We start from the raw sequence: 20,358 nt of genomic DNA, 5'->3' as shown, positions 1-20,358 counted from the left end.
GATTGTACCAAGTCTGTCTAAACACTCTCAGCATAGCATCTCTCCCTAAGTGTACGGGACCATGTATGAGTCTAGCCATTGGACTCACCATCTCATTGGGCAACACTGCTCTGCCGTCTGCTGAGACCCAAAAATGAGTCTCACCCACTACACATCCTGCCTTTACCCATGTTTCCTTTTCTGAATCAGGAGCATTTTCTTGCATGGTTGACAATTCATCCCAAGTATCAACAGTTTCCAGTATCATGGCTAATTCAGTTCTCACATTTATTCCACCCACATCCACCTCTGTGAAAGAGTAACCTTGTTCTGCGCAATACCGCGCAACTTCATCAGCATATCTATTGCCTTTCGAAACAAAGTCCTCATTTTTGGTATGTGCGATGCACTTTACAACTGCGATACTTGCTGGACATTGCAATGCTTCTAACAACAAGCGCACAAACTCTCCATTGCGAATGGGAGAGCCTGAAGAAGTCATGAACCCTCTTTGAGACCATAACTGCCCGTAATCATGAACTACCCCAAACCCGTATTGGCTGTCGGTGTAGATGGTGACTCGAATTTGATTGCCTGCTAAGCAAGCACGTGTTAGGGCAATAATCTCGGCTACCTGAGCGGAGTGTACTCCTTCCAGGCACCCTGCTTCCACAACTCCTTCAATTGTACAAACAGCATAAGCTGCTCTCAACTGCCCAACTTCGTCTCTTACACATGAGCCATCGACAAAGAAAACTTCATCTGGGTCCGTCAGTGGCTCATCCACAATGTCGGGTCTGGGTTTGGTGCATAGTTCAGTCACATCGAGACAGTCATGGTCTGTATATTCATCATCATCATCAATATCATTTGGAAGTGGCATTAAGGTAGCAGGGTTCAAAACAGAGCATCTCTTGAGGGTCACGTTCTCTGCAGCAAGAATAACTTGCTCATAGCGCGTGAGCCTGCTATTGGTCAGATGCTGTGTTTTGGTCCTGGTCATCAACAGTTCAACAGAATGTGGCACGCACACCTCTAACGGGTGCCCCATAACAATATTTTCACATCTCTCAATGCTGACACCCGTTGCAGCAACGGATTTGAGACATCCGGGCAACGCTGCGGCTACTGGGTCTAAAGTAGCTGAAAAATAAGCAACTGGTCTACGGGCATTCCCATGGATTTGGACCAACACAGACAACGCACAACCTTCTCTCTCACAACAGTAAAGAAAGAATTGTTTATTGTAATCAGGCATTCCCAATGCCGGAGCACGACACAGGTCCTCTCTCAGCTGTAAGAATGCCATCAAACAGTCTTTGTCCCATGGTACCGGATCACTCACCTCTTTGTGCGTCAGTTTTTGCAAGGGCTTTGCTTTCAGTGAAAAGTTCACGATCCACTGTCGGCAATAACCCACCATCCCTAGGAACATCCTGACCTCTCTCTGTGTCTGAGGCGCGTTCATTTTCATGATCGCCTCTATCCTGTCTGGTGACACCTTTCGTTTGCCTTTCTCAATTCTGTGTCCCAAGTACTGCACTTCTGTCAGGCAGTACTGCAATTTTCCCGGGGACACCTTGTGCCCATTGGCAGCTAGGTGATTTAACAAAGCAATGGAATCTTCCCTGCAAGCTTCTTCTGTTTCTGACGCCACAAGGAGGTCGTCTATGTACTGGACCAGAACTGACTTCTGGGGCAGCACTAGACTTTCAAGATTTTTCTTCAGAAGCTGGTTAAAGATCGATGGACTCTCTGTATACCCCTGAGGGATACGACACCATGTTAGGACGCGATTTTCCAGCTTAAATGCGAAAAGAAAATGGCTATCTTCGTCCAAAGGGATCGAAAAGAAAGCCTGACAAAGATCTATCACAGTGAACCACTCAGCTTGGAATGGAATCTGAAACAGTATCACTGATGGATTCGGTACCACTGGACAACATGAAACGACTATGTTATTAATCTTTCGAAGGTCCTGCACTATCCGAAATTTCCCATTTGGTTTCTGCAGACCCATAATCGGGGAGTTACATGGACTACCCACGATTTCTTTCAGTATTCCCTGTTTAATCATGGACTCGATCACGGGTTTTATGCCTGCAATCGTTTCTGGAGTCAATTTATACTGGGGTGTTCTTGGGAACTCAGCATGCGGTTTCACTACAATTTTCACTGGGTCCACCCCTTTGACCAATCCAATCTCTTCCCCAGTGAAATCCCATACCTCTGATGCCACTGTCTCTCTCAAATCCCAGGGAAGCTCGTCTACTGTCAAAGTAGGGTACAGCTCCACACATATTCTTGAGTTTGCAACTTTGAAATCTGCATCATCATCATTAGTCAATACCTCCACTCCCTGGGGTGTACAATATATAGTACAATTCAATTTGCACAACAGGTCTCTTCCTAGCAGACACACAGGGCTTGAATCGCAAACCACAAATTGGTGCTCATCGCTGTACTTCCCTATTTTCACCTGTACCGGTTCTGTCAATTGGCTGGTTATTCTCCTGTTTGCGACCCCTACCACCTGTATGGTCTCTCCAGACATGGGCAGGTCTGGAACTGCAGCTGATCTGATCGTGGATCTAGTGGCTCCTGTGTCCACCAGAAATGTCGTAGGGCACCCTGCTACTTCTGCTTCCACATAGGGTCCCCTCTGATCTACCTCTAAGGCTGCCCCAAGGGTGCAGTCTTCTCTTTCCACTCTCTGTCCGGTTAATGGGTCCACATAATAGCATTCTTCACCTTCCACAAACAGGGGCATTTGTCTATAGGTCTTACCCATACTCCCTACTCGAGGAGGTTGCGGGAACTGGGCTCGGGGAGGAGCCCCCCCCCCTTTGAGCACCTTTCCTTGGTATGGCGTCGCCCCTCTCATAGGTGCGCTCTGGACCTCTTCCTCCTCTATCTCTTGCTCTCCTATCTCTACATTGTAAGGGCACTCGCGTTTCCAATGCCCCAACTCGTTGCACTGGTGGCACCTAGTCGTTTTCTTCAAGGTAGCTATGTCTACTCTGGGTCTAAAGGTAGTACTCTCCTCATTACCCTTGTTCTGACTGTACTGCTTCTTACCTCCTGTACCTGTCCCTTGCTGCTGGTGTTGCGGTCCCCCCTTTCCTGCTGCCTGCAATTGTACCACCATCAGCTTCTCTTTTAGTTTCTTAGCCTTGGAGTCTACCTCATCACAGCAGTACCTGGCATATCTCAGTATTTCATCTAGGGGTCTACTTTGCCAACAAATCGAGTGTTGCTGAATCATCAAACTAATATCCGGTCTCAGTCCCAGGACGAACTTGGACACGAATTGCCCTATGTCCTTTGGATCCATTACGTCCAAGCCGCTATACTGTTTAAACGCCTTCAGCAATCTCTCGTAATATTCATGGACTGTCTCTTTGGGTTCCTGTCTCGTTCTGTCTATTCTGACCCAATCTATGTCTTGCATTGGCACTTTTTCTTTCAGCCAAGTCATCACTCTCTCAAATTTTGCCATCACGATCTCGGACGGCCCATTAGTCCTAGCATCTCTCTCTGGCTCCGTTGTGGGCCACTCAGCGCTAACCTTGCATGCTGTCCACAGATCCCCTGGTACTACAATGTCAAACAGCGTGTTCAGATCTATCCATAGGACTTTTGAGATCTTTACAAACCTCTCGACCTGCTTGTACCACTCCACGGGGCTCTCTCGTAACTTGGGGAAAGATGTGGTAAAAGCAGCTAAATCTCCCCTACTCCAAGGGACATGTACATAGCTCCCATTGGCAACTTCACGCAAAGGGTAAGCTTCTATTCCCTGCTGTCCTGGTGTTATACCAATCATGCTTCTTCTGCCGGTCCCTTTCTTGGACCACCTCTCTTCCCATTTATCTAGTGCCCTCCATGTCCTTATTCCAGTAATCAGTTCCCTTATGTGTGTTTTCAGCCCAATCGTTCTCCTCTCATCTAGATCTCGATCTGAGTAATGTAGCCTGTGGTTACCCTGTAATGCTTTGGTTCTTGACAAGTCCACCATATATTTGCCTGCTAGTTCGACTAACTTCTCATGGACTGCTCTCGCCTTTCGTGTGATGTCCTTTGCCATATACAGTATTTCATCCTGTTCATACATTTCCATTCTTTCTAAAGGCAGGGTACCATCTACCATGTCATCCAGATCTGACCTTAAGCTGGAGACATCAAGTCTCTTGGCTTTTATCTCAGCTCGCAATATGTCTTTTGAAGGGGGCTCACTGGTCTCCCTACCATCCCAACTTCGAGCTCTGCGTTTGGGCTCAGGAGAATTAATGGGTGGCCTCCCTTGCTCCCATCTCTCCAGGTCCCATGCTCGGCCATCCAATCTTGGAAGGTGATGGAACACGGGCCTTTTATCCCTACTCTCTCTCTGCCCACTCTCGTCTTCTTCTCTCCTCTCACCGCACATCTCTCTGTTATTTTCCCTCTGGTCGCTACACTCCCTTTGCCTCGTATCGCTCAGTATCCGATACGATCCTTCCTGGTTCCCCATATTCCCTGGGCTGCGCTCATTTCTGTCATCACAGGGACTATGGTGCGACCTCTCACAACTCCCATTCTGTTCTCTGGTGCCAGGCACACAGTGTGGACACTTAAAGCTGTTCCTGTACTCTTGCGCTCTCCTCTCCCCTTCACTGAGTATTGGGCACGCCACCCCTCCATTCCCGGGGCCCCCGTTTTCCAGGTCTGTTCTACCTCCATTTCGGGCCCAATGGGTGACTCCCCTACTCCCTCTACAGTCCCACTCCGGGCTACTCTCCCCAGCCCCGCAGTGAGTTCGTGCTCTGCTGTCCTGACTTTCCCTTTCTGCTTCTGCAGCATTGATGCACTTTTGAGCCTTCACTGCCTCATCCCACTGCTTCATGTACTCATTTAGTTCTTGAAAGGACTTTCGTCCAGATCCCCTCAAATCCATTGGCCATCTGGGGCCCCCAGGATCTCCTCCTGGGTCCCCTGCTGTGTGCATCGGGGTGCTCCACTCTCTGGGTATCGGCATCTGACTTGGGGAATTAGTGGTATCGTTCCTCCTTGCCTGCTCTGCTCTTTCTCTGTCTTTCCGTTTCCGTTCTTCCCCTCTTGCTCTCTCTTGGTCATATATCGATATTATAGGACCTATGGTAACAGGTACCTGTAGTGCATCTGGTAATGGGTAGGATGTGGCGCTTTCCGTTTCCGGCGCTCTTTGTACCACAAACCTACCGACCACCTGTTGCACCTGACTAGGCTGGAGCAACTCTTTCTTTGGCTCAGGATCCCACTCTGAACTGGGAAGCAGTCTATGCTCTCCTGCATTGCCCCCCTTTTCTCCTTCAGTATTCTCGACCTCTCCCCCTGCTCTATTATACGGGGGTGGCCTGTCTGTCAGTAATCTGTTTATCAGGCTGTCCTCTGTTTCGCTCTCGTCATCTTCTTCTATGGGGCTTTTATTTACTGGCGCCTCTAACACTGGGTACAGTTTATTTATTTCCAAATTATGCACTCTCCATCTTTTAGCATCCGCATCCCACCTGGCATCCTGTACTGCCCTTACCGAGCGTTTCACCCTTTCTTGTCGTCTGTTCATATTCCTTTCATGCGCTGCCCTAAGCCATGCTTCAAGGGCTTCAAACTGGGTTGGTCTAGGCAAGGGTCTCTTTGAGGTCATGACTGATTTCAATCGATGTAACACCTCTAATCTGAACGTCCCGTACTTCGGGAACGTCAGTTCCTCGTTTCCTTCAGTAATCTTACTCCACTCTGATATCCAAAGGATCGTATGCAACCCAACATTTACTGCCATATAACGAGCTGGCGTACCCTCCGGCGGGGCTTCTTCCCCTTCATACGATCCTCTCCTCTCTTTCTTAAACAGCGCTTTCAACCATTTAAAACACTTCATAATTATGCGCACAAAATCCAGCCTCGCTACTCTGTTTACTTCCTGATGACAATCCACCAATCCTGTCGCGGCTTTGCTAGCTTGGCCTATCACAGCGCGGTTTTTCTCCTGTCGGCCAATCACGTCGCGACCCTGTATGACGTGTTCGCTAGCTGGCCTATCACAGCGCGGTCTTTCTCCGGTCAGCCAATCACTGCGCGACACCACCTGACGTCTCTTTTCTCCGCTTCGCAGCAGCACCCCTCCTTTCTCAACTCGTCTCCCGGTTATGCATGCGTCCCATTCATACACTGAAAAATGACTACTTCCGACCAAGCGGTCACTTCTCTCGACTGTACGTCCACAGTCTATCTGTAATTGTCAACACAACTGACGAGATGTCTATCGTCTCTCTGATAGGTTACTTACACACACAGTAACTTCCGACCAGCGTCCGTTACTCACGCACTCACTCTTACGTTCCCCCTATCTCGGTCTCTCGGGTGATCAATGGTACCTCATGACCCCCTTCACACTAGTTGACAATTACTCTGGGTGTCCGATACACCCGAACCACTTAAGCTCTCTTTGAACTTAAGATTTCCACCGGTTGCGCGCGCTCACAACCTGTTCCACAGTCACTCTACAGACATTCAACTCCGCCAGACATTACAACATAGATACAATACAAAACACCGCAATCTAACACGCATAACCCTTTATACTCACTCTCTCTGATACTGCTGCTTTTTCTGTCTCACGTCATCCGGATCTTCATCTGCGGGCTGTTCTTCCGATCATCGATTTCTAGGGGCCTTGGGGTAAGCTAACCTGGCCTAGGTCACCGTCCTCAAGAAGGCAACCATCCTCTATAGCTACCAACTGAAAGGGCGAGATTTTGATCGATACCTTATATCTATTGATCCAAACCTCGATCTGGTCGACTGAACCTTTATTGCCTGTCTTGGAAGGAAACAGTACACCTATCTGCAAATTAGTTCACCCAAGAAAGGACTCTACTCTCAAAGATCACGGACAACTTCTAGGTTTCAAAAGTTTATTGTAAAGATATAATGAGCTGCAAATACAAGCATCTCAGAATGAGATTCACGAGATACACAGGTCCAATTACATACATGTGCTCTCGAAAAGCCCTCAGACGAGCAACAGAAATCACTAACACAAGTTCTAAAAATAGCAAAGCTATCAGCATAGACGCATATCTCTCCTTCATTTAGGTTGGAGGAAAACAAACACAGGTTAGGCGTCCCTACCCTGTTCTAGATGGTATCCCTACTTAACCAAATCCCAACCTAACAAAGGTGTCAGCAATGAATGACCCCCAAGGGAAGTCACCCACTCTAAGTCTCTTGGTGAAAACCTAAAATTCTCCAGTCATGACCCCTCACTGCCTACCCATCCGCTCTCTAAAGGGTCCTCAGGTCTCTGCTCTAACTCCACCCAGGGGTGCTGTCCCTAATACAAAACAGTCAACAACATTTGAGACGCCCCTTGCGAAACGCCTCTCACGTGGTGCAACTTCAGGCTTTTTCCATGATGCTTTGTATTGGGCCTCAGACGTTAGAGTTGACCTTGCTTCTCAGTCTCTTCTCCGGCCCGCTGATACCCCTTAAACATTCCAGAACCCTCCTCCATGTCTGGGCCGTCTACTGAACAGACCTCTATTCATTCACTTATAATTGGATCCCCCCTTTCCTGTTGCAGACAGATATCTGCCGCCAAGAACCCAACTCTCATAGACTTCTAAAAAGGCTTGCAACATTTCTCAGCCCAGACATGTACGTGTAAATCAATGCTAAAACATTTCAGGCCTACAATATTTCACATTATGATTATAGCATTCAATTTCTTCATTTAATTAAAGCATGTTAAAACTCTTATTCTATTATTTAGAAAACATTACTCTAAATCATGGCCCATTAATGCAATGACCAAAAACGTTAAACAATCTGTGTCGTGAAAAGAAACACCTTCCCTTTTAGCTCCAGCTCTGGCCCTGAGGCCTACCACGTTCTGCGTTTTACCACAGACCATCTTATATGTTAACAGCTACACAACATAGATTCAAAATAATCACGTCTAATAAAATCATATAATGTCACACATTTCTGTATTAGTTCCACTTCTACTTAAATCTCTATATTAGCTATACATTTAGAATATAATTTCAGATACTATTAGCACTCATGGCATTTCTCATCATGACTTGTGCTTACTATAGGTAAGTGTGATGTACTCATACATTTATATCAGTTTGCGCTCTCTCAGTACTTTCCAGGGGCTAGTGTCTGTCGGTTTCTCACTGCCATCAGCTGTCACCTATTAGTAGTGAGTTTTGTTGTGTCCCCCTTTAATTTCCTTGTTTTTCCCCTTCTCTGTGCTTTCCGTGTTCCTCTGTGTTGTTCTGTCTTCGTGTTTTCTCACCACCCTGGATTGGCGGCACACGGTAGGTCCCTCTGAATGCTTGCTTTCCCTTCTGTCTCGAAGGCCGGGGTGGGTGATGGCCATAAGCAACCCGCCGACTAAGAGAGGAAATAATACTTTGTCCAATTCTTAAGAATGACCTAGAGGTCTAAAGGTTAAAAGACAATGCAGAACTCAAAACAATTGTGCACTTGCCATGTTGCATCTGACATCACATTCTAACTCCTCTACAGATCACTTTGCACTGCTTGTTAAATCCTGCAACTCTGAGATGCTCAGCACAGCCTCCTTGTTACGAGGGTTTCCACAGAATGCTAAGCATGCTGCGAACTAGTCAGAATAAGCGCTTCCAAAACTGAGTTCAGAGTTACCTCATTTCAACTGCATGATACGTCTGCGACCTCCTCACCGTGCTCCTCAGACGCGCTTCCAAATCTGCTTAGCATTCTAGAAGCTTCCTCTTAAAATGGACGCTGCAGTACATGGCTCAGAGATGCAGGTGCTAATGTGAATATGCAGTTACATTCCAATTAACTCAGGTGGGGAGGAGGGCAACCTCTGCATGCGCCCACTGCTGCTTTGTAGGATTCACGTCATATTTCAAGCTCTGGGGGTTGGAGTAAGGCATGCCTCTTTACGTCCTGACTTCTGACTGCCGCACTGAATGGCTCTAGGCATGTTCTACCTTTGCCTCTCATGAATGCGATTGCAAGTTTAAGTGCTTAGAAGGCGACCTAGCACCCACACAAAGCATTATTCAAAATGATCCGTGTGTATGACGAGTCCTATAGCATTTCAGAAGTGGAAACATATATTTGTTTCTCCTAGTGGGCTGTAACCACACGGCCCCCTTCACACCAGCAAATGGTTACAAAAATATATGGATTTCTAGATTTTACTGTAGTGGGTGGAACCGGACTCTGGAATTTGAATAGATCTTTCAGAGTGTTATGTAAGGAATCGTGAAAAAACAAAAAGTAGATTACATACAATGATGTAGGGGTAAGGTGTACGAAGGCCAGACCCATGCCAGATTATTCTGGCAACCATTGTATGAAAATCTATTTTATATGGCTATTCTAAATATCTGGCATGGATTCACCCTCTTGGACATCGCTACTATATGGTGCTGCGCCATGGATCGAACCAATGCTCAAACCCAGTGAAGTTTTCAGAATTGCTAACAAGTCTACTAACAATCTACACTGATATTCATTCATGGTAAGTTTGTCCTCTGCAGTCATGTGGATGTACTGAAAACTTAACTGAGTTTTAAAATCTGACGAGTCAGACCCTTATCAGTGCACCCAATACAATCAACATTTCTGTGGTTCGCAAGGGTATGGTCAGAGAGTGTAGCCCAGCATGAACGAGGCGTGTGCAAGGCTGTGCAGCCACTAATTGAAGTTGACTTGACCAGTAGCTGGGAAGAGCTAGGCTGAGACCTATTTTCTGATGGGGATGCCTGATCTCTCGCTAAGCGTCTCCACTCTGCTTCCCTCCATAGAACAAACAGGACGATGATGACGACGACGCAGAAACAGGCCTGACGGAAGGAGAAGAGAAAGAAGAAGAGGAGAAGGAGGAGGAAAAACTTGGCAAGCTACAGTTTTCCTTGGATTACGACTTTCAAAATAATCAGGTAACCAGCGCGCGAGAGACTGTTGGCTTGAGGCAGCACAGAACAATTTTGCAACACACCCAAAGCTGTAATATATTTTTTCTGATGAAAAAGCGTAGCATTAGCTCATACATCTTCATATAGAAAATGTTTCCTTCATTCTCATGATTGCTTTTGCCAACTTCCTTGCGCTAAGGACCACAAGCGTTGTTAATCTTGTTGGGTAGAAAATCCCTTAAGAATGGAGAAACATGCTGGGCGCCCACGGTTGGAGGGAGTTGGGGAGGTAGTTGCTTAGTCAGAAAATTAAGCTCTCTCCTTAAGTATCTTGTGTGTACAAAGGTCAAAGTTAAGAATATGCTTCCCCCAGAGGGTCCTTTATCTGTCAAGTTGGTTTATGAAGCACTGCACACTTTAGTTGTATAGCCCTTACACGCAATCCTTCTCTGAAAAAGGCCTCAACTATGGAGGTAAGGAAGGGGCGGTGGTTTCTCAATAATACCATGTCTTGCGCGGTGTAAAGCAGGGCACAGGGTTGGAAGAGTCTTGAATGTTTTTATTGTGCAAGGACAGGTTGCATCAATTTGCATACCTCACAATGTCTGAGTATCCTTGAGAGGAGGGTGCTGTTTTTGATGACCTAAAATAGTGTCATCTACTCTTAGGATGTCAATCTCACCGCATATGTTTGAACACTTCATCTGGTGGATAACATGCTCCCATGTAATCTATTTACCTCCTCCAAAGCTTGCTGTGTATGGTCTCTGTTGGGCTTGACCCTTTTTGCAAGGTTTTCCCCAAACTTCTTTGCTTCTTTCTCCTATTTTTTCCTGGCCTGTTGCTGTTGGTTTTAGAACTCTGTGCACTTTACCACTGCTAATCAGTGCTAAAGTGCATATGCTCTCTGTGTAAATTATGAACATGATTGGTTATCCATTTTTAGCATATTTGATTAACTGGTAAACCTTTAGTAAAGTGCACTGAGTGAGCCAGGGCCTGTAAGTCAAATGCTACTAGTGGGCCTGCACCACTGATTGTGCCACCCACATGAGTAGCTCTGAAAAGATATCTCACACCTGCCACTGCAGTGTATATGCACAGTTTGAACTGCCATGTCGAATTGACAAGTGCGGCCACTTGGCAGGCCTAACCTTCACTTTTCTAACATGTCAGGTGTCCTTTGGCAGGCCCAAGGTACCCCCTGGGCAGGTTGCAGTGTAAGTGAAAGGTAGGACATGTACTGGTGTGTGTGAAATATCCTGATAGTGAAATACTGCCATATTAGTTTTTCACCACTGAAAGGCTATCTTGCCCCATAGGATAATGTGAGAGTTAATTTGTAACATTGTATACATATAATTTCCCATTGGGACAAGATAGAAAGACACATTGTTGTATGCCTGAACTCAGAATATAAAGATCCTTTAGTAAAGATTATTTTTTTATTGTGTGTTTGAAAATACCACTTTTATAAAGTGGGTATTTTCTTGCTTAGCCATCCTGTGTGAATCTGCTGGTTTGTGGATTGACTGTCTGGCTTTTGAATGACAGGAGCTGGGGATATGCATTCTCTCAGACGGCCACCGTGGGGGTGGGGGAGTTCAATGTGGTATGTCCTGCCTTTCCTGGGTGAGTCAGGGCTGTGATGAATAGACCTGGGCTGCATTCAGAGATGGGGAGGAGATTTCTTTCACACCTGAATGGGGCTGGTCTGCCTTGGACAATGCTGACTCCACCTACTACTAGGCAACTGCACCAGAGAGGACAGAGCTGGTTTAAGCTGGGCAAGGAGCTTCTCTGCCACCAGAAAACAAAGGAATTTGTGTTATAAAAAGTGGAGTCCAGACCCTTGAAATTTAGACTAATTCTGGAATCAAGAAGAAACTTTGCCAATGAGAAGTGCTGGAGAAACTGAGGAGAAGTACTGCCCCTTTGCTGTGTGCCTCGGGTTGGCCTGCAGTATCTGTTTCTGCCTAGGAAAGGAGGAGGATTTGGCTGTGTGCTGTGTCCCCTGCTCAAAGAAGATCGCCAAGGGCTTGAGTAGAGCTTGCCTCCTGTTTTGAAGTCTCAGGGACATAAAGACTTCAATACCAGCTCCCCTGAACTTCCTTGCTGGGAGTTCTGACCTGCCAGGAGGTGCCTATGACTGTCTTAGGCCTCTGACGGTTGTTTTTGCTGTTGGGAGCTCGAAAAGCAACGCAACTACAAGAAAATCGACACATCGCTCTTCTTGCTGTAGTTTTTCCGGCGGTGCGAGAAGAATTTCCACGCATTTCCCTGCCGCTGCCGAAACCAATGCAATACCTGTCACAGCTGCAAGAGCTGACGCATCGAGGGATCATGGCTGGCGAATCCGACGCCGCATCGATCGCTGTCGCATCCCGAATTTTCACACATTGTACTTGTGCAGCAAGTACTCCCGAAGCATAACCAGTGGACGAGAATTGTCATGGAGTTGACGCATCACTTCCCCCTACATAACGGACACAACGCATCACTTCTCATGCGTGCATGAGAACTGTTGCAATGCCTCCTCAGGGTCTCAGGAACTGACGCGTCTCCCATCTCTGCAGCTGTTTGCTCTTGTGAATTTTGTCGCAATTACAGGTACTTTGAGAGAAATCACCCATCCATAGTTTTCTATGGTCCAAGTTGTTTGAAACTTTTGCAGTTGCTGGTTCATAGCCTAACATTTTGCCCCAGTCTTCATTTTGTGACCTCCATTAATATCTGGCAGGTTCATGGACACCAGCATGAAACATTTTATTAAAAATAGAACAGGACCCATCCGAAAGCCCACAAGTAGACTTGTGGGCTTTCGGATGGGTTCTGTCCTAAATGTAAAAACAGCCAGCAGCACAACAAAGCATCAATAGGCAATTGTAATTTCAACTGACCAGTGCTCGCCCTAGAAAAGTCAGTTGAAAGCTAATGCTAAAATACATGAAATTTAGTAGAGTTAATAAATGTTTATCTGAATACAAGTCATTGGAACCCAATCACTTGACAGAAACATTTGAGTTTTGGCATAAACCTGTCTAATGTGCAGCGTTCCTGGAGGAAGCATGAGGCGAAGAAGAGATCATTCATAAATTACAATGCTAGCCCCATTATTCTCCCAAAATCCAGTTTCCAGCGCCAGCTCTGGAAACGCGATTATGCTGTGCAGAAATGAGCAAATGTAGTACCTGAATAAAATAGCTTCCGGGGCTACTAGAGCCATGACATTCAGCAAGCGTAATTGAGGCTGAATGACACCTCAGATCAATAAGAAACAGCATCCACATTTGGTTATAGACTATATTGTTACATACTAAAGCGTGTATATATAGATGGAACAATACTGCTCTAATACTGTAATGGTGTCGATGCAAGTGACCAGTGACCACACTGGTCAGGCACCTGCCCGAGCGAGGGACGAGGGCGGGCAGAAAGGGAGGAGCTGGGGGACCAAACAGAGAGATAGCCGTTAGAAAGTGAAGAGTGAGGACGCACAATAAAGAGGTCCATATTTACAACACACTGTGTCTGCCTGCATTCCTTGGGGCCGGACACTACAACTGGCGACGAAGGTACAGGACCGTAACCGCGTGGACGGCTACAGCAACCGGCGACTGATTGAGCCGGAGCTCGCCCCACGTCTGGAGGCTCGAGCGCGCTGCAAGAAAACGCCCACCGAGTGCCCACCTCGGCAGCGGAAGAGGGCCAACAAAAGCGCCTACCGAGTGCCTACCTCGGCGGCGGAAGAGCGCCAACAAAAGCGCCCACCGAGTGCCCACCTCGGCGGCAGAAGCGCGCTATCGAGAGCGCCCACCTCGGCGGCGGTAGCGTGCAGCTGAAGGAACACGCCCACCGAGTGCCCACCTCGGCGGCGATATCGCACAGACAAAGAAAACGCCTACCGAGTGCCCACCTCGGCGGCAGAAGTGAAAGAAATTGCCCTACCTTGATTCCTGACTCAAGCGGTGGACCACGGCTCCGGTGAGTGAAATCGCCGCCTCACTGCCCCCCCCCGCCGAAGAAACGAGCAGAAACGACCGAAATCTCGCTCAAAACGAGATTCCCGGCGGCCATTTTGAAGTCAGGCAATATTGACCAATCCCCTGCGAGGGGTCATCGGCGGCCATTTTGTAGTCAGGCAAGGAGTCTGAAATAACAAATAAGCATTGGCATGAACCAAACAAACACTGGCAAAGGCAAATAGACAACAAACAAGCACTGGTGAGTGCAACCAAGTAACAAACAAGCACTGGTGAGTGCAACCAAGTAACAAACAAGCACTGGCGAGTGCAGCAAGATAACAAACAAGCACTGGCGAGTGCAACCAAGTAACAAACAAGCACTGGTGAGTGCAACCAAGTAACAAACAAAGACTGCAAAAAAAAACAGGCGGGAACCACGAGCGCACAATGCCCGACTCAGAGTCCGCAAGCCTGTTGAGAACATCCCTCCTGCGACGTCCTGAGCCCCTTGTCATTGAATCCGGCGGGAGCATGGGTCCCCGATGGCAAGAGTGGATTGAAGATTTTGAGGACTTCATGAAGGCGTCCAAGGTGACGGACGCCGAAGAGAAACTGCTCATTCTCAAGAACCTGATTGGCAGGGAAGGGGGACGAATCATAAAAGAACTGCCAGAAGATTCCTCTGAGACCTACGCCAAAGTACGTGAAGCACTAGACAGCAAGTTCCTACACAAAAGGAACATCGACTTCGAGCGGTATACCTTCAACCTGGCCACTCAAGAGAAAGGTGAACAAATGGGGGCGTTCGTAACACGTCTGAGACGACTAGCGAAGCACTGCGAGTTCGACAAATTCTCAATTGAGGACGCCCTGCGACTGCGAGTCATAGAAGGCTGTCTCTCCGAGCCACTGAGACGCAAGCTACTCAAGAGAAGCTACGCGCTGGATGATATCGTAGAGATGACGAGAGTAGATGAACAAGCTGACGAACACGCGAAGAGGATGGAAACTGGGAAAAGTGAGAGACGAGAACAGGTCTACAGGACGCAGTCTCAACAAGAGCAGAGACGGTCTCCACCACAGTCTCGGTCCTCCAGATCCAAGAGACATCACCACCAGTCAAACAAAGGACACAAAGACCAGAGTCACACGAAGGGACGATCAGACAGACAACCCAAGTGCTACCGATGCGGATACGACTTCCCGCACGCAGACGCATGCCCAGCGCTAGGACAACAATGCCGGAAATGCGGTAGAGACAACCATTTTGAAAGCATGTGCGGGGCAGTACCAAAGAGTGACCTCGGGGGAAGACACCGACGACACCAACCCTCAAACAGTCGTCATCACGTCAGGGCAGTCCAGGATAGACGAGACTCATCTACTGGGTCGTCACAATCCAGCTGCCGCTCCGGCAGGACATGTCAATCTCGGCGATCGTCATCACGAGAATCTCGATCCCCATCACCCAACCCCCGACCTCGAAGGGAATATCTTTACGGTGTAGCTGACCTTGATCAGCTGAAAGAGTACCAGCGTCTAGACATAAAAATTGGCTCCCACTCCACACAGTTTGTGCTAGATAGTGGAGCAACGTTAAATTACTTACCAGTAATGGAGTACCAACGTATGAAATCACCGCCCAAGCTAGCTGATGCCCACGTACGAGTGTATACGTGGATGGCCAAGGAGCCACTAACATGTCTTGGGAAGTTTGAGACCGAACTGTCATATGAAGGACGGACAATACCAGCCTATATCCACGTCATCGAGGGGTCTGAAGCCGAATGCCTCCTGAGCTTAGCAACTGCTGAGCGACTGAAACTAGTGGACATCTTATTCAGGGTCACTGACAAACCAACACTCATCCGGAAGTTCCCCAAGCTTTTTCAAGGCCTGGGAAAAATGAAGAACTGCCAAATAAAGTTACATATAGATGAACAAGTCACGCCGGTGGCGCAACACCACCGAAAAATCCCGTTCCACCTGCAAGAAGCTGTGGAGAAGGAACTCCAAGACCTGCTGGAAGCCAACATCATCGAGAGAACGAATGGACCAACTCCATGGGTCTCCCCGGTCGTGGTGGTCCCAAAGAAAGGAGAAACTGGCCGAGTCCATCTGTGTGTAGACATGAGGGCTCCCAACACGGCAACAGAAAGAGAAAGACATCCAGGACCTCACATCAGTGACATGATCACTTCCCTCAATGGAGCAAAGATCTTTTCCAAACTGGATCTCAACAAAGGGTACCATCAGCTAGAACTGCACGAACAGTCAAGATACATCACAACATTCTCGACACACCTTGGATTATTCAGATACAAAAGACTAAGCTTCGGGGTGTCATCAGCAGCAGAGATATTCCAAGAGGCCATCAGAAGAACAATACACCACATTCCACAGGTCCTAAACTACAGCGATGACATCCTCGTCTATGGAGCAACGACTGCAGAACACAACAAAGCACTGAATCAAGTCTGTCAGGCGCTGACGGAAGCAAACCTCACACTCAACCAAGACAAGTGTGAACTTCACAAACCCACACTAACATTTTTCGGACACCTATTCTCTGGAAGCGGAATGAAACCAGACCCAGAAAAGGTAGCAGCACTAAACGACACACCAAGCCCAGAGGACGTAGGCGATGTACGATCATTCCTAGGCATGGCCAGCTACTGCTCAAGATATATACCTGACTACGCCACGCTAAGTTACCCGCTAAGGATGCTCACTAAACAAGGATAGCCCTTTCAGTGGTCCACGCAGTGCGAAGGGGCATTCCAAGAAATCAAGAGAACTGTGGAATCAGCTAAGAACCTAGCATACTTCAATCCGAAAAGAAAGACGGAGATAACCGTGGATGCCAGTCCTGTAGGATTGGGTGCCATACTCGCGCAGTATGACAGAGAAGGAGACCAACGGCACATAGTAGCATATGCCAGCAGAAGTCTAACGGACACGGAGAGAGCATATTCACAGCCGGAAAAAGAAAGCCTAGCTGTTGTCTGGGCGTGTGAACATTTCCACATTTTCATTTTTGGAAAACATTTCACACTGATAACTGACCACCAGGCGCTGATCACGATATTTGGAAACCCGCGAGCGAAAATGCCACCGAGAATAGAGCGATGGGGCCTACGGCTCCAAGAGTACACCTACACCATAATTCACAAGCCAGGAAAAGACGCAAACCCCGCTGACTACATGTCCCGACACCCCGCTAGATCCAACAAATCAGAACAATCAATCGCGGATGAATACATTCACTTCGTAGTAGACCAAGCGAGACCTCCGGCCGTTCCGCTGGAGGCCATTTGTGAAGCGACGCAAACGGATGTCACCCTACAAGAGGTGAAACGTCTGATCCAAACGAACAGCTGGAGACACACAAGAAGCAATGAACAAGACAACCACGAGATGGCAGCATTCAAGCACGTACATGAAGAACTATCGATAGCTGACAATAGTCTCATCTTACGGGACACCAGAATAGTGATCCCACGACAACTCAGACAAGGGGTCATCAACCTGGCACATGAGGGACACAGGGGCATAGTAGCCACAAAAAGAGCACTCCTTGAAAGAGTCTGGTTCCCAACACTAGACCTGATGGTGGAAACGACCCTGAAAGACTGTCCGCAATGTCAACTTGTAAGTCGTCCGGATCCCCCTGCACCACTACAAATGTCTCCACTACCGAAGGGCGTCTAGCAACACATTGCCATTGACTTCTTTGGGCCAATCAAATCAGGCCAGTATGTCCTAGCCATCATGGACGAATACTCCTGATTCCCCATCGCACAACTGTGCACATCCACAAAAGCCTCAAGTGTCATACCGATCCTAGAGGAGGTCTTTGCCGCATGGGGCATCCCCCTAGTGGTGAAGTCAGACAATGGGCCTCCGTTCAACAGCCATGACTTCGCTGATTTTGCTAGGCACCTCAACTTCACCCACCGCAAGATCACACCACTATGGCCGCAGGCCAACGGAATGATCGAACGCTTCATGGCCACGATCAAGAAGACCATCCAGCAAGCAGAACTCACCGGGAAGAGCCTTCAGACAGCACTCGACGAAGTATTGCGAGCGTATCGCAAAACGCCTCATTCCACCACAGGCAAATGTCCTGCCACTCTCATGCTAGGACAACCAGTGCGCACCAGAATACCCATGATGAGTATGACAGCACACGAACCGGATCTCGACTCTGATCATGAGGAAATCGCGGTCAGAGACAAGATAAAGAAGGAAAAGATGAAGAATTATGCCGATGAGCGACGCCATGCTACTCCCCCTCAAATCCAAGAGGGAGACTGGGTGCTTGCATGACAAGAGCAGCACAGGAAGACCGACTGCCGATACCATGAGGTTCCACTCAAAGTGATCCACCAAAAGGGAACCATGATCACTGCAGAGACTGATGGAAAAAGACTTACTAGAAATTTGACGTACTTCAAAAAGTGCAGCCCCAATGTCAAGGAGCTACTGACCGAACCAAAACTGGAGCCGGGAGACCCAGAGACACTGCCAACTCACAGCCAGTTACTGATGGAGATTGCAGATGAGAATGAGCGCCACAGTCCCAACATCCAGGCACGCCCCAGACATGTGATCACGAAACCGTCTCGCTTTATCGAAGAATTTTAAAGACAATAGTTTACTGTTTGCTGTGGCGTACATTATCGTGTTTCTTTTGTTTATTCATAGAGGGGGGGAGATGTAATGGTGTCGATGCAAGTGACCAGTGACCACACTGGTCAGGCACTAGGACCTGCCCGAGCGAGGGACGAGGGCGGGCGGAAAGGGAGGAGCTGGGGGACCAAACAGAGAGATAGCCGTTAGAAAGTGAAGAGTGAGGACGCACAATAAAGAGGTCCATATTTACAACACACTGTGTCTGCCTGCATTCCTTGGGGCCGGACACTACAAATACATAGGGATATATGATTATGTTTGCACAGTTTCTTGGTGTAAGGCAGGGGCATTGTGTCATATTATCGAGGGTTTAGGCAGGCCTTAGAAAGGAGTCAAATTATCTTAGCTACCCCAACAAAAATGTATTTTAATTTTGGAATCAACAAATTTGCGTTCAATGTCTGCAGACAGATGTGCACAATTTGAGGTGCACATTTAAACAAGAGTACCAAAATTCAGTTCCATTAATCAACAAATTTGTTGCATGGAATTTTGACCAAAGAAAAAGTGCAAAAAATGGAAAAGGAATTGCGGGCAAGGGAAATATGTGAGGAACGCAGCTGACGGCCACACCCTGGGATGGCTGGCCACGGCTGCAGGTTATGTCCAGAAGATATTGAGGACGGGCCAAGAACCACAGTGAGTACGTTTTTGTTGTAGTACGGAGCCAACATTGGAACTTAGACTGGCAAATTATATGTTTAGATTATCATCCTTGACCAAGCTGTAAGAAATTTGAAATGCTATAAAAAATTATCATTTAACTACCAATTTTCATGCTGATTCATAAAACTATGCCAGATGTATAGGATATTTTTTTTCAAAACACGATTAACTCCAAATTGAGCAGTTTAGCTATAATTTCGGAATGGCTATCTCTAACTCTGTTACATGTAAAACTGGGGTGATCACAATTGTATACTCCCCCTGTGGGCATTTTTTGTGTCATACCTACAACATACCAGAGTCCTAGCTCCCCAAAGGTTGAATCTTGAGGCCTGTGCACCATGCGTTACTCTAAGCTGGCCAACGGGTTGAGTGGGAATCAAATCCATGCAGAAACATATGATCAGACTCAATTTCTGATTTTTTGTCCATTAATGTATTTATACAATATTAATATAAACAACAGAGATGCAGATAAAGCAATGACTTCAGTACTACTGCTATTGATACGCATAGTTAACCCTATTTAGGCACCTCTGACGCATACTTTGAGAGAGCAGGCAAGGTTTATTCATCTGCTGCTATCCTCAAATTAGCAAAGTTACACCGAAGCATTCCTGTACCCTCCTGCAAAGCTGCCTGTAAAACAGGAGAGTGCATGGGAGCTTAAGATCATCTCTGTTTCCTCCTTTGGACAGATGACAGTGGGAGTAATCCAGGCCACCGAGTTACCAGCTTTAGACATGGGAGGCACTTCCGACCCCTACGTCAAAGTCTTCTTCCTTCCGGACAAGAAGAAGAAGTTTGAAACCAAAGTGCATCGGAAGACCCTGAATCCTGTCTTCAATGAAACGTTCGTTTTCAAGGTAAGACAAAGTCTTCTGTGTTATATTGTGTTAAGCAGGTTTATTTGTGTAGGCATGCCGGCATATTTAGGAATTGTGTAAATACTGGGAATCACATTCCCCCAGGTAATTATTGATGCCTCTTCACAGGTGCTACACAGAACTACAGTGAACCCTTTGCTTATAGCAGGCTGAGTTTGGCACAGATCCTCATGTAAATGTGTTGGGACACCGATTTTCTTAATTCATAAATCCTGATGAGTTAGT

At 47.3% G+C, this 20,358-nt stretch overlaps 1 protein-coding gene across 1 annotated transcript in view; it reads left to right on the top strand.

Annotated features, from left to right (window-relative positions):
* Positions 1 to 20,358, top strand: part of SYT2 (synaptotagmin 2) — a 100,224-nt gene that overhangs the window by 11,284 nt on the left and 68,582 nt on the right. Inside the window, exons 3-4 of the mRNA XM_078641245.1 lie at positions 9,816 to 9,941; positions 19,945 to 20,112. Coding sequence (XP_078497371.1) covers positions 9,816 to 9,941; positions 19,945 to 20,112 — 294 coding nt within the window. The remainder of the gene's footprint in view (positions 1 to 9,815; positions 9,942 to 19,944; positions 20,113 to 20,358) is intronic.

The sequence above is a fragment of the Lissotriton helveticus genome, chromosome 5_1 (genome assembly GCF_964261635.1).
Source record: "Lissotriton helveticus chromosome 5_1, aLisHel1.1, whole genome shotgun sequence".
Lineage (NCBI taxonomy): Eukaryota > Metazoa > Chordata > Amphibia > Caudata > Salamandridae > Lissotriton > Lissotriton helveticus.
The sequence above is the reverse complement of the archived record's forward strand: the minus strand, read 5'-3'. Positions and strand labels throughout refer to the sequence as shown.